Here is a 13,312-nt window from a genome sequence, read left to right on the forward strand (position 1 = left end):
TATTTATTTATTTGACAGACAGAGATCATAAGTAGGCAGAGAGCAGGCAGAGAGAGAGGAGGAAGCAGGCTCCCTGCTGAGCAGAGAGCCCGATGTGGGGCTCAATCCTAGGACCCTAAGACTATGACCCGAGCCGAAGGCAGAGGCTTTAACCCACTGAGCCACCCAGGTGCCCCGTAATATTCATTTCTTACCACCTGTAAAGAAAGATGTTTGATAGATACAATGGGGAAGTCAGGATATGTTTAACATTTCTTCTGTGAAAAAGCAGGCTTTCTATTCACACATCTATCTGAATTTTAATCTACTTAGCATATCATTCTACATTCTACCAGCATTAAGTTAAACTTCCTATAGTCCAAAGAAAGAAAATCACTTCTCATGACTACTGTTACGATTAAAGACAAAGATAATCACTTTTTGAACATACTTTCCATAGGATTTCCATATTATAATATTACGTCTCTCTTTTTTCTCTTCAGACTTGTTCATTACTGAAAAAAGTCTACATTCTCTACTGACTTTTGCAAATTTCTAAGTGTTTTCACAACTGAAAATCTCTTATAATGACAAAGAAGTCATCTTAAGAGGTAGAAACAATATATATAGGCAAAGCCACTTCTAGAAACTTCATATTTTATAGTTCTACTCATTCAGTTATTTAAAAGTTATATTCAATTTCTTCTGTTACCTAGGTACATGAGAAATTTAATTGTTTAAGATTTCTGGGGGCACCTGGGTGGCTCAGTGGGTTAAGCCTCTGCCTTCGGCTCAGGTCATGATCCCAGGATCCTGGAATCGAGTCCCGCATCGGGCTCTCTGCTCAGCAGGGAGCCTGCTGCCTCCTCTCTGCCTGCCTCTCTGACTACTTGTGATCTCTGTCAAATGAATAAATAAAATCTTAAAAAAAAAAAAAAGATTTCTGCAGCAAGGTCTTATGTTGCTAATGATGGGCAGATGCGAAAGAGAATGTGGCTTCCCCAGCCCAGCCAATATTAAAAGCAGCCCTAAAGCTTATATTCAGTTAGTCACCTTCAACAAAGCACTGGGAAAATAAAACAAAACAAAAATAAACAAAATATTGGCTCCTCAAAGCACTTGTTAATGGTGACTCTAACGACTTGCAGTTAAGACTCTGCCTCTTCCCCCTGCCATTTACTAGGCAAGTTACACAAACTTCTCTAGGCCTCAATTTATTCTCCTACATATTGAATATAACAACACCTGCCTCATAAGAGTTTTGCTTACAACCTAGCAGTACAGAAAGTGTATAGAAGGGGCAGCTTACAGACATTATTCATCCTCACAACTTCCTTTAATGTAGCAGAAGATTAAGAAGAAATATCTCTTCCCTTTCACCTTCCAATCAAATGACTTGGATGAGACCTCGAGCTATTTGGATGTTTTATTATCTATTTTCAAATGACTGATCCAGACCTTGAACCCAGTATAACACCAATGTAATGACCTAAATGTCTCAATTCTCCATAGAGAAAATAAAATCAGTACTAACCTTTCTCAGATGGGTTTTTAAAGTGCTATGAGCTGCGCAAATCACACAGTATTTATCCCCCTGATAAATATTTATCACAACTGGCATTTTTGGCTTAGGTAGGTCCCATATATGATGGCATTCCATACAGACCATTCAAGCAGTGTTTAGGACAGCTACTACAGTACTGTAAGCAATATGAGAACTAGCACACCATTTTCTAGTGTCAGAGCATATCTATATATTTTAATTGATTGCAGAGACATAGTTATATGCTTTTATGACTTTTTACTGACTCACATCTAAGACTTATCTGGTCTTAGATTCTTAGGCAATATTCTGTCCTGAGTTAAGCAATCAGTAAGGAGGGGTGGTGGTGGGAGCACAAGAAGAGTGGGTAGTGAGGCTTACTGAACAGATACCGTTATTGTCTATAGTAACCAGGACTTAACACCTAGAGCATGGCAGTCTTACACAAAGGCTGTTGGCAGTGAACAGCAGCTGATAATCAATTGTAGGCTGGTCAGTTTGAGCAAGTGCTGCATACTTGAGGGATTGAAGGAAAGGGAAGGTCCTAGTCAGAAAGCTGCTTTATAAATAGGGTGAAATTTTAACTGGAGGCAACCTAGTTTTTCTTTGTTATCTATGTCCTTGAGACAGAACCCACTCAATCTTAAATTCTCAGCATCTATACTTTTCATCTAATTTTGCCATATGTCTTTCTCTATTTCAAGCTTCCTAATTACAGTGGTTCTTAGGTAATCTTATGTCTAAAGGAAATAAAATTCCCTTCTAGTTCAGTGAAAAGGGCTTCCTTAGGGGCAGAGTGGGTTTACTGAAATGCAAGCTGAAGGGACCCTCATTTGAACAGGTCTCTTCAAAGGCCCTGGGAGGAGGAGGGTCTATGTAATGCGTTCACCTGGCCATAAATTTTTGTAAAAATTATAAACTTTGACCACAATGAGTTAAGACGGTTGTCTTGTCCCACTTGGAATTCCCTTCCATCTCATTTTCCTGGTGTTGGTGTCAGTATTAGGTGGCAATGAGGTAACTTTCAGCATTTCTGGGATCCTGTTTGGGAAAATTAAGCTGGGGATTCATTTAGTCTAGATCTACAGGGATATATTTATGTGGTTCAGGATTACTTTGGTGCAGTTATTTTTGTAACATAGTAGATACAGGGCAAGGGTATATACTACAATTCGATAGGTCCTATCGCACCCAGCATAGGAAGTGTCAGGGAATCAGAGAATTGGGAGTCAGTTCTCAATAATGCCTAGTCAACACAGAAGTTCTCTTCTGTCATTAATATCCTCAAAAATGTAGTGTATGCTATTCAAAATGTAGCTAAACAATTATATGTATTATTCTTTTTTTCCTTTTATGGTATCACATGAAATAGAATTTATATGAACTCCTTTGTTTGTATGGCACAAGCTTATAATAGTACCACAGACATGAGATATGTAAAGTTGCAAATTTTATGAGTCACAAATAACAACAAATAAAAAACAACTTTTTTTAGGTCCCTGGGTGGCTCAGTCAGTTAAGCATCTTTGGCTCAGTTCATGATCCTGGGGTCCTTGGATGAAGTCCCACATCAGGCTCCCTGCTTAGTGGGGAGCTTGCTTCTCCCTCTCCTCCCCACTGGTGTTCTCTTCCACTATCTGTCTCTCTCTCTCAAATAAATAAATTTAAAAAATATATTTTTTAAAAAAACTCCAAAATAAAAAACAACTTTTTGCATCGATCATGTTAGAGAAAGATAGATTCAATCTTTCCATTCCCTTTACGGAAAATATTACAAAATCATTGTAAATTCACTTTATAGAAAATCTTATAAATCATAAAGAGTATGAAGCTAAGACACATGGGGAAACAGTATTTTAAAGAGTGCCAGGCAATTAATAAGACTTCCAATTTTTCTGGAGTATTGTTGTCATAGTATACGTTAACCTTACAAAATTTGTAATTTGTTGGTATTTCTTTTCTTCGTTATAAATAAGTGATCCTCACTAGTCATAGGTTCCATATTTGCAAACTTGCCTACTAGCTAAAATTTGCTTGCAATCTCAAAATCAATACTTGAGGTGCTCTCAGGGTCACTTGTGGGCACATGCAATACAGTGAAAATATGAGCTGCCCAAAGCACACAGTTCTCAGCTGAGGTCAAACACGGTAGCATTTTGTCTTCTTGTTTTAGCTGTCATACTATGAAAAAGCATCCTTTTTGCAGTCTATACAATGCCATATGTTTTGCATTTTTGTGCATTTGTGGACAACTTGGCTGTTTAAAATCTCCCCTAAGCATAGTGCTGAAGTGCTGTCTGCATTCTAAGCACAGGAAAGCTGTGATATCCCTCAAAAATATGTGTGTTACATAAGCTTCATTCAAGTCTGAGTGCTTTAAGTCATGAGCTAAGTGTTAATGAATCAACAACATGTATTATACAAAATATTTTTAAACAGAAACATACATAACACAAAATCATATATTAATTGGTTGACAAAAAGTTCTGACCAGAGAGATTCACAGGCACCCAGGAGCAGAGGTTCATTAATTTAGTGTTTTTGGTGACTTTATAGAACATAATTGATGCAAATAATGAGAATCTCAACTGTCACTATTTACTTTTATATTTAAGTGTATTTGTATTCCTTTTTATAAAAAGTGTCAAAAACTGTAGAGGTTTCAAGTCCAGCCCCCAAATCTGAATCCACTTCTGGTCAGTAGCCTCCCTCTTCCTTTCATGGGAACATTGCTACTCCCCAGTTCTTGCCTTGCTGGAATTGAGACCAAGACTATGGAAAATGAACCTCTGGCCTGGGAGTTGGTAGTTGGGGTCAAAATCCCCAATTATAACATTATACCTATGTGGAAACCATATGTGTTTTAAGATTTGGAAAACTGTTTCTGTAACAACACTGTGTATGTTATAACCTATAGCAGAGTCAAACTATAGTGAAATTTGCCATTTCTTGGGAAAAACAGAGGCATATTTCCAGAAGTAGAAAACCACTGAGGAAATGGAATAATGTTCAAAAAAAGTAGATGCTAGACTGATATACCTAAATCAAACAAAATCTAATTTAAGTCCAACTTATATTAAAAAAAGTAAGGAGGATAAAATCTTTATTAGGTGTTTCTATCCTCAAAGATCAAATGGTTTGGGGCAGCAGCATCTAGAATGTCATCAGTTGCTTATTTTTTTCTAGGTAATAGATGGTAAGAACCTCACATGCATTCTCTTACATACCTCAACTAAGGAGTGATGTTTTAAAAAATCTTTCTCAAATTAATATGACACCTATGTTAACTAACTAGAGCTTTTTTATACTACACCATAAGGCCTTCAACTCGAAAGAGAAAATAATTTTAACTAAGACAACCATGGAACTTTGTCCCATTGATGTCTAGTTGACGTATGTATATTTTTACTTTCTAGTAGCTTTCATGAAATTGCTTCTCCCAAGTAAAACCAAGGTATAGAATAAATGAATGAAAATCTAAAACTGAGACTAAATTTGACTAGGCTACATGACTAAGTCAAGCATGATTTTCAGGAGACATAATGATATTTGCTCAACTCAAAGGTTTGAAGAGTTGCAAAAAGGTTTAGACTTAAAATGAAATTTACTATACATTAAGACAAGGGTTTAATCCAGGTTGTTTTCTTTGACCAGGTCTTGCATTATACCTTAAATAAATCAGAGTTTAGAAAACTGCTTGTTGGTGATAATGAGAATTGATAATAAATTTCATCAGAATGAGTAAAAATCTAGCAAAGCCGAAAATGTTTTCAACTGTCCAAAGCAATCACTGAAATTATAAAATCATCTGACTTATTTATTGGGAATATAATAAGATATTTAAGTGACTAAAATCTCCTGAATAGATTCAAACTATTAAAAACATTTTCTTTATTTTATCTTTCCCCTCCTAGTTAGCTACACATTATTATCATTCTATATACAACTGCTGCCTGATAGGCCAAAGTAGGAGAGTCTTCTAAAATCTCCATTAAGTTATATAAACTGCTTATTTTTATGTAGACTATAGGTATCAAAGGTCAAAGATTTTTTTCCTTTATCTCCCTTTACAGATTTATTTTCTAGTATTCTACTCTAAGCCTGCTGAAGTCTTTCAGAATTTAAGTTACTTAAATAGCCATTTTACAATATTTCACTTAAAGTAATGGTTTGGGAACAGCAATACATTTGCATACCAAGAAAAGTTGTAACACGAAAGAAATGTAATCACTTTTATAAAAATGAGTATAAATAGCTCACCTCATTTGATTACACTCTCTAATCCATTTAGTTAGACCTGTAACAAATCATTCTTTTTAAAGTAGCTTGTGATTTTCTAAGCTGAGAATAGAAGTTCCAGTTGGAGAAAGCATTCCTTACAAAAATATGTGTTTAATTTTGTTGGAATGGGAGTAAAGACTCTTTGTCACCTCCATCCAAAGAAGGTAAAGAGTGAATGACTAGCATTATTAATCTCTAACAAATAATATGTTAAAAATATAGTTCCTGACTTCAAAGAACTTTTGGACTAAATGGCAAAAAACATGAATACATTAAATAATTAAAGAAAACTATTTTTCTGAAATATGTTTTTCCTACTGAGATTTTCCTCATCCCTTGAATTTTCAAAACCACTTCTTTTTCAGTGGAAAAAAAAAAAAAAAGAAAAGGAGGGAAGTAAGCATCTGTTAAACAGCAATATTTGAAACTGAAAGTAAGGTCCAACTGAAATACTGTTGTGCTATAGTTTAAGACTGAAAAAGTCAACATGGTTTTAAATTATTAGCGTGATTTACAAGTGAAATTCTTAACACAGAACCACAGAACTAGCACACAGAGGATCAAATCTGCAGTATAAGTAAAAGCACTTGGCCAAGAGGAAAAAATTAACTAAAGCAGGTGGCAGGTACTTGTTATAGTATGTGGAGCTGAACTATGACCAAATCCTAGTTTAAATATAACATTTGTTGAGTAAAAATCTAATGAATATGTGGAAATGGAAGAAACTCAGGAACCATAGTTATTTCCATTTTAAATGAGGTTGATAGTTCTGCACCACCAGCTGTTTATAGTTCACTGAATGAGGTTCTAGTTGATAGGAGATAATTACCTTTTCCCCACAGGAGGCAAGTGTTTCTCATTCTGCAGACACCTCTGATGAATGGTCATGGGAGTATGAGACCAAGATAGCATGCCAAAATCAGTTTGGTTTTTAATGATCTCTTTAAACACTTGATTTTCTATTTTTCCCTATTTAAGTGTAGGAAAATGTGCACCTTGAAATATAGAGAAGGAGGTCACTGACTATTATTTTGCTTTTGTTACAAGACACTTAAACCTTAGAAGGAAAGCAGAGTGACTGTACACAGAAAGTATACCAGCAATAGTATTAGAAAAGGATGGGCATGGTTTTAAACTTGCAGCATTTTGAAGTTACTTGCACTAATTCATTGCTTATCCCAAGGCTATTCTTTCTTTAAGTTCTCTGTCAGATAACAATGCACCTATCATCCCATCACTTCAGCTCTTGCACACACTTGGAAGGGCCTAGCAGTTCTACTTCCCAGTCTCAACTTTGTCTCTTGACTTCTGATGCAAACTGCCACATACCTCCGTATTTCTCACCTGCCGGGTGGTCCTCACCTCCTAAATGGTCTCTTTGTTTCTATTCTCTTCCAATACTAATCCAGTGCAGCCAAAATAATACTCACAGATTAACAGCAGCATCCTCATCATGCCGCTCTTAGGTGTAAAAATCTTTCAAAAGCAGGTTGTGACTCCAAAATGGAAAAAAGCTTACGGCATATTAAGCAAAAAAACAAAATTTAAAAAGTAAATTAATTGTAACAAGTATGTAAGATTGGGTATGCATATTAAAAAGAGCTAGAAGAAAACCCAAAAAGTGAAGAGAATAAATTTAAAAGGGCCTGGGACTTGTAGCTGTTTTTTGTTATAATGATGCTTATGAAACAAAATCTTTTAGCAACCACTTGCTGCTTATGCACCAAAAACCTTAACCTGCACCCAAGGACCTCTGCAACCTGGCTCCCAAAACTACCTTTTCTAGCTTATTTTATACTACCTGTTTACGCAAACCTAAACTCCAGACAAGTTAAAATATCCCATTATTCAATGGGTTTCTGTCCTGTTCTTTCCCAACTATGGACCATTATTCATACTGATGAGGGAGGAGGAGGCTGGCTGAGGACAAAGCAAAAGCTGGCACCTTGCACCCCCTCTCCATCCGCTCCCCCTCAGTAATATGTGTAGCATTCCTCAGGCACCCCTGACTGCCATAAACGAGAAACAAATAGTTAACTTGCAGAGATCACAATCCTGCAAAACAGGAGTGTCCCTTGCCTTACAAATATCCTAAATCTCACTAACAAAGACGATTGATAGCAGGACTGTGACATCCCACGAAAAAGTCTCCCAACTATCTTGATGTTAATGGCTGGCCTAAAGACAACATTTATCAAGCTGCCAGGGCTCGGGTAACCAGGCAGGCACCTTGTAGGCCCTCTTAGCATATGAAAACTGCATTGAAACCTCCCTTCCCCTCACCTTCTCCCAACTGCGAGGTACATAACCTGCCATCTCTCACAACCCTGGGCAGCAGCTCTTCCTGCCCACAGGTCCTGTCCCTGTGCTTTAATAAACCACCATTTTGCACCAAAGATGTCTAAGATGTCTCAAGAATTCTTTCTTGGTCATCGGCTCCGGACCTCAGCCCACCGAACCTCACCTAGGTTCTAGAACTTCATCAATACCACATACTCCAGTTAGTACACTCCTTTCAATTTCTATGTGTCTAAATCCTACCCAATTGTCCTTTTCAGCTCAATTCAAATACCTTTTCCACAAAGCTATCTCTGACATCTTCCTCCAATGAACATTTCATCTGTATGTCTCACATAAAATGTACCACTACCTACTTTGCATTGTGGGGTGTGTGTGTGTGTGTGTGTGTGTAAGATGCAGCTCCTTTAAGGCAAGGGCTTTGTTTTAGCCATCTTTGTATTGCACTGAAGACATAACATAGGATCTTTCTGAATAAATATGTAAAATGAGTAAATACTTCAGAAAAAAAAAAGGGCCAGAAAGACTAAAACCAACAGCAACTCTTAGTCTTATTATGATTTTATTTCTTTACCTAATTTTCTTACCTGAAGATATGTTATTCTCCGCTGGACCAGCTCTGTCAGATCTTTGGCCTCTTTTTCCCGCCAATCACCCGCTCCATCTGTTTGACTGAGGTAGTATAGATCTGTCATTATAGACCTATAAAACAAACGACATTTGGAAATCTAACTTATTTGTACTTCATTATAGGATTACACAAAATTATAAGACAAGAATCAAATTCTTCATGAAGATTGATGTTCACACTGATACTGGTTCTCATCCTTTATTTTCCTTCTTTTTTTTTTTTTTTGCTTCTTTTAATTTTTTAAATAATTTCTATCCATGTTCTCAGTTTGATGAAACATTTTCATCATAGCTTCCTTTACATCTTAAAGTATGTTTGGCTTTTGTTCTTAAAACATATTTATAAAGGCAAATTTGACGTCATTGTTACATTTTATATCTATCTTGCAGATTTTTCTCTTTTCTTTTTCCTTTCTTTTCTTTTCTTTTTTTGTTTTTGAAATTCAACAATTAGTCTGTAACATTCAAGACTTATTCCTACAGTAAATTTTCACTGTTGACAGAAACATATTGTTTTCCCCCAGGCCAGTCAGCTGTACTTATTTTCCAACAAAGAGCACTATAGACTTTAGGGGAAGTAGAAACTCATAGCAAAGAAACAGGTAAAGTACCATAAGGGAGAGAAATAAGTTGGTACCAGTACTTGGATACTACATTTTTGTTCTGTCATTTCTTTGCCCCTCCTAAATTATCTCTTCATACATAAGCACTATGTTGGAATAAAAGATGAGAGGAAAATTCTGACGTAACTGTTAAACAATGATCCAAAGCAAAGTTCAGCAAACATTTTTCCGTAAAGGGCCAGATAGTAAATGTTTCAGGATCTGTGGGCCTCTTTTGGCTGTTGTCGCAGGAAAGCTGCCATAGACAATAAGTAAATGAATGCATGTGCCTATTTTCTAATAAAACTTTATTCACAAATATGGGCTATGGCACAAAGTTGTATCTTTGGGAGATGCTTAGGTCATGAGGGTAGAATGCTTATGAATGGGATTAGTGCTCTTATCAAAGACCCCACAGAACTCCCTAGCCCCTTCTACCATGTGAGGACACAGTGAGAAGGTGCTGTCCATGATAAAGAAAGCAGGTTCTCACGAGACACCAAATCTGGACTTGATCTTGGGACTTCCCTGGCTCCATAACTGTGAGAAATGTTTCTGTTGTTTACAAGCTATGCCGTCTTAGGTATTTTGTTATAGCAGCCTGAAGAGACTAGACATTACTATTATACTACAATGCCTCAGAGCTGTTTCAGAGCTTTTACCTTGTGTATCAAGAGTATCTACATCCCAGTTTAAAATAAGTCTTAATCAGGTCACATCTCAAAGAACTTAAGGTCTTCCTTCATTCCTTTTTGCATGTGTGTGTGTGTGTGTGTGCATGAAATAAAAAACAAAAACAGCTTTGAAGGTTCATAAAACTTTTTAAGAATGAAAATATCAACTCCTTGACCATTCAAAGACTAGTGGCATCTACCCTATAAAGTGAGTGAAAACACAAGCTATTGTGCTATAATAGCTATGATCAGCAATTCTGATCAAATAAATCTATAAGCTATTAACCTTTTCATAAACATTGCTGTCTGGCAATATATAAGAAATGCAAAAAGAACCAAAGCAACAGTGATTAAGTTAAGTATGTCTCTGGGCAACCTAAGATGATGCTAAGGCAGAATTTTTCATGCTATCCCCAGAGGTTGAGGGACAGATATGTATAGTAAGAAAGCCAAGCACTGAACCTACACTACTACACATATAATAAAATCACTATGACAAAAATAATCACTCTTAACTTAATCTCCTTCTCACTATTTCAAAGAGGCCAGAAATCAACTCGTGCTCAATGATGTCAAAAGCTGCAGGTAAATTTGACTATATTACTATGAAGTGTGGTAATATGCCATTGCTAGAATGAAATCATCACTTGAAAATCTAGTAGTATCTTATAGTATCTTATAAATTAAAGAGACACTCAACATATGACTCACAAAGCCTGCTCTAGATATTTAATCCAAAAGCAATGAAAACATGTTTCTGGAAAAACATGCATGTTAATGTTTGTAGTGGCTTTACATATAATCACCAGAAACAAGTAAACAACCCATATGTCCTTCAAATGGTGAATGGATAAACTATCGGTGGTATATCTATACAGTGGGATATTACTCAGCAATAAAAAGAATGAACTACGAATATACAAAACAACATGGGTGACTCTCAGACGCATAAGCCAAGTGAAAGAAACCACACTCAAAAGCTACATAACATAATGATTGCATTTACACAAAGTTCTAGAAAAGGCAAAATTATAGGTACAGGAAACAGACCTAATGACTGACAAGGACTGGGGTTGGGAAGGTGACTTTTTTGTTTTTAGTGAAATATTATTATCATTTAACCGATACTAAAAGGTAGTATCAGGAATCATAACATATTTAAAATAAAATTCAATTTACCAAAAATTTAACATTCATTTAATTCAACTTTGGGCCCAATACTTTTTACATTTGTACATATTTTTCCATTTCTACATAGTCACAAAATATATGCACAAAATAATTCTTTAAATAATAATTTTAATGAAAAGACCTGAAGATTAAATTCTCAAGTACTTTAATCACTCAAACTTTAAAATTAAATTAAGAATTCAAAATTCTCCTTTAAATACCACACAGTCTAGCCAACTCAAATCCTCTTCAGATCTACATTTTCCTCAATAAGCAAAGCACAGAAGCATACAGCTCCAATTAGCAGAATCATGATGCCCAGAATTGTAGAGAAGCAATAAGGAAGGAATTAGTCAGCACTTGGTCTAATGGTGTAAGTATGGCTAAAACTTTCAAAGGGACTGCTGAATACCTCTTGAAATTTATGCTTACTTCTGTAGATTAATGCTAAAATGATTCCAATAAACTGATGCATTTTATTTGTAATTTCACTTAAAACAGCAAAACAGTATTTCAAAATCCATACAGTATTGCTAATGATGTTAATATATATGAATCTTTTGGTTGTGGAGTCATTCTTTTCTTCACAGTGGAAGGTTATGTTAATACAACAATTTTTCTTTTACTGTTCACTAATGAGACAGTAATTGCCATCAGAATCCTACTGGGAATATAGACTTGTATATATAATAGGCCTAAGGACAGGTTTCATTTTATTTATAATGATTCTCAGATACATTGTGTTCTGCATGAATACACCAGTACCAAATGTTTTCTTTTCTATGGAAGATAAACTGCATATTTTGAGGAATGTGTAAACAGGAGAAGTAAATTTAACAGGAAATTTCAGATTCTTCTTTCTAGCAACTAAGTAGAAAAATAATTAAAAGATTGTAAACTTTTATCAAAAACCTGTTAACCTTCAATTAGAAATCCTAAAAAGGTGCTATTTTAAAGTTTTTAATGTTTGAATTAGAAACCTAACTGCCAGCCTCAGTATGAGTTCTAATGTACTGTAATGTAAAAACTACATACTCCAATTATTTATTGTGTATCAAGGGAATTCATAGGAAGATATTTTAATGTATTACTGACTGACACTCTACCTTCAGAGTTTACTTAGGGTTTACATAAAGATTTCTAGAAATACATTTTAAATCTTTTCCAGTGATATGTTTTAGTTGATGAAGTACATTTGGGAATTACTGTCCTTGAAACCTCAGGTACTCTTCTCCTAAATATGGTAGAGAAATTAACAAAAGTTCCAGTTTATACTCTTAGATTATAATCTTTATCAAAGCCCAAATTAAATGTAAAAAAGAACAGCACCTTTCGTGATGTCCCAAATCTGACAGAAATTCATCTGCATGTCTTTGGAGTACACTTCCTTCTAAATTCTTTAATTTCTTCAATTCACTCTGTAGAAAAAACCAGAGCTCTTTAGCTCCATTTTCAATCCTCCTCCTTAGGATTTCATGATCTTTCCCCAGACCTGCAGTCAAAGAATAAATAGTATCAATATTCCCAACATTTTGATAAAGAAAATTTTAAATTGTGGTAATATCAATATATTAAAGAGGAAACATCCCTTATAATCACCTACCATTTCTAGTTTGCTTCTTATAATTTTCAATCTGTTCTTTGGCCTTCAAAAGTTGTTCTTCTAAAGCACGAACCCTTCCTGAAGCTGGCCCCTGATCAACGGGACCTTCTGGTATCCTGTAGTTAGAAAAAGAAAATGTAAATATTTAGCTTATAAATAATGCAACAAAATTAATGCTTACTTTGCTATAACATACTTATCAGTAACTCTAAAAGTCAGAAACCATAGATTAGAAGTACAAAATAAATTTTTCTCTCCAAAGGTGTAGGATAAGGCATAAATAATAGAATGATACTGAACAAAAACAGAAAAAAAAAAATCCAGCACAGAGATCTATGATCTTCTAGGAATAAAGGAATCTTTAGAACTGTGTCCTCTTACTGATTTGTTCTATCACATTGATTGATTTGTAAATGTTGAACCACACTTGCATCCCAGGGATAAATCCCACCGGGTCATGGTAGATAATCTTTTTAATGTACTGTAGGATCCTCCTATTAGCTAGGATCTTGTTGAGAATCTTGGTATCCAT

The 13,312-nt window shown here is 35.4% G+C and overlaps 1 protein-coding gene across 4 annotated transcripts in view; it reads right to left on the bottom strand.

Annotated features, from left to right (window-relative positions):
- FUT8 (fucosyltransferase 8) overlaps nucleotides 1-13,312 on the bottom strand; it is a 318,063-nt gene that overhangs the window by 87,616 nt on the left and 217,135 nt on the right. For all 4 annotated transcript variants that reach the window (XM_044231322.1, XM_044231323.1, XM_044231320.1 and 1 more), the window contains 3 exons: nucleotides 12,781-12,896; nucleotides 12,507-12,669; nucleotides 8,689-8,803 (listed from right to left, as the gene is read on the bottom strand). In XM_044231322.1, the coding sequence (XP_044087257.1) occupies nucleotides 8,689-8,803; nucleotides 12,507-12,669; nucleotides 12,781-12,896 (394 nt within the window). The remainder of the gene's footprint in view (nucleotides 1-8,688; nucleotides 8,804-12,506; nucleotides 12,670-12,780; nucleotides 12,897-13,312) is intronic.

Source organism: Neovison vison, chromosome 13 (genome assembly GCF_020171115.1).
Source record: "Neovison vison isolate M4711 chromosome 13, ASM_NN_V1, whole genome shotgun sequence".
Taxonomy (NCBI): Eukaryota; Metazoa; Chordata; class Mammalia; order Carnivora; family Mustelidae; genus Neogale; species Neogale vison.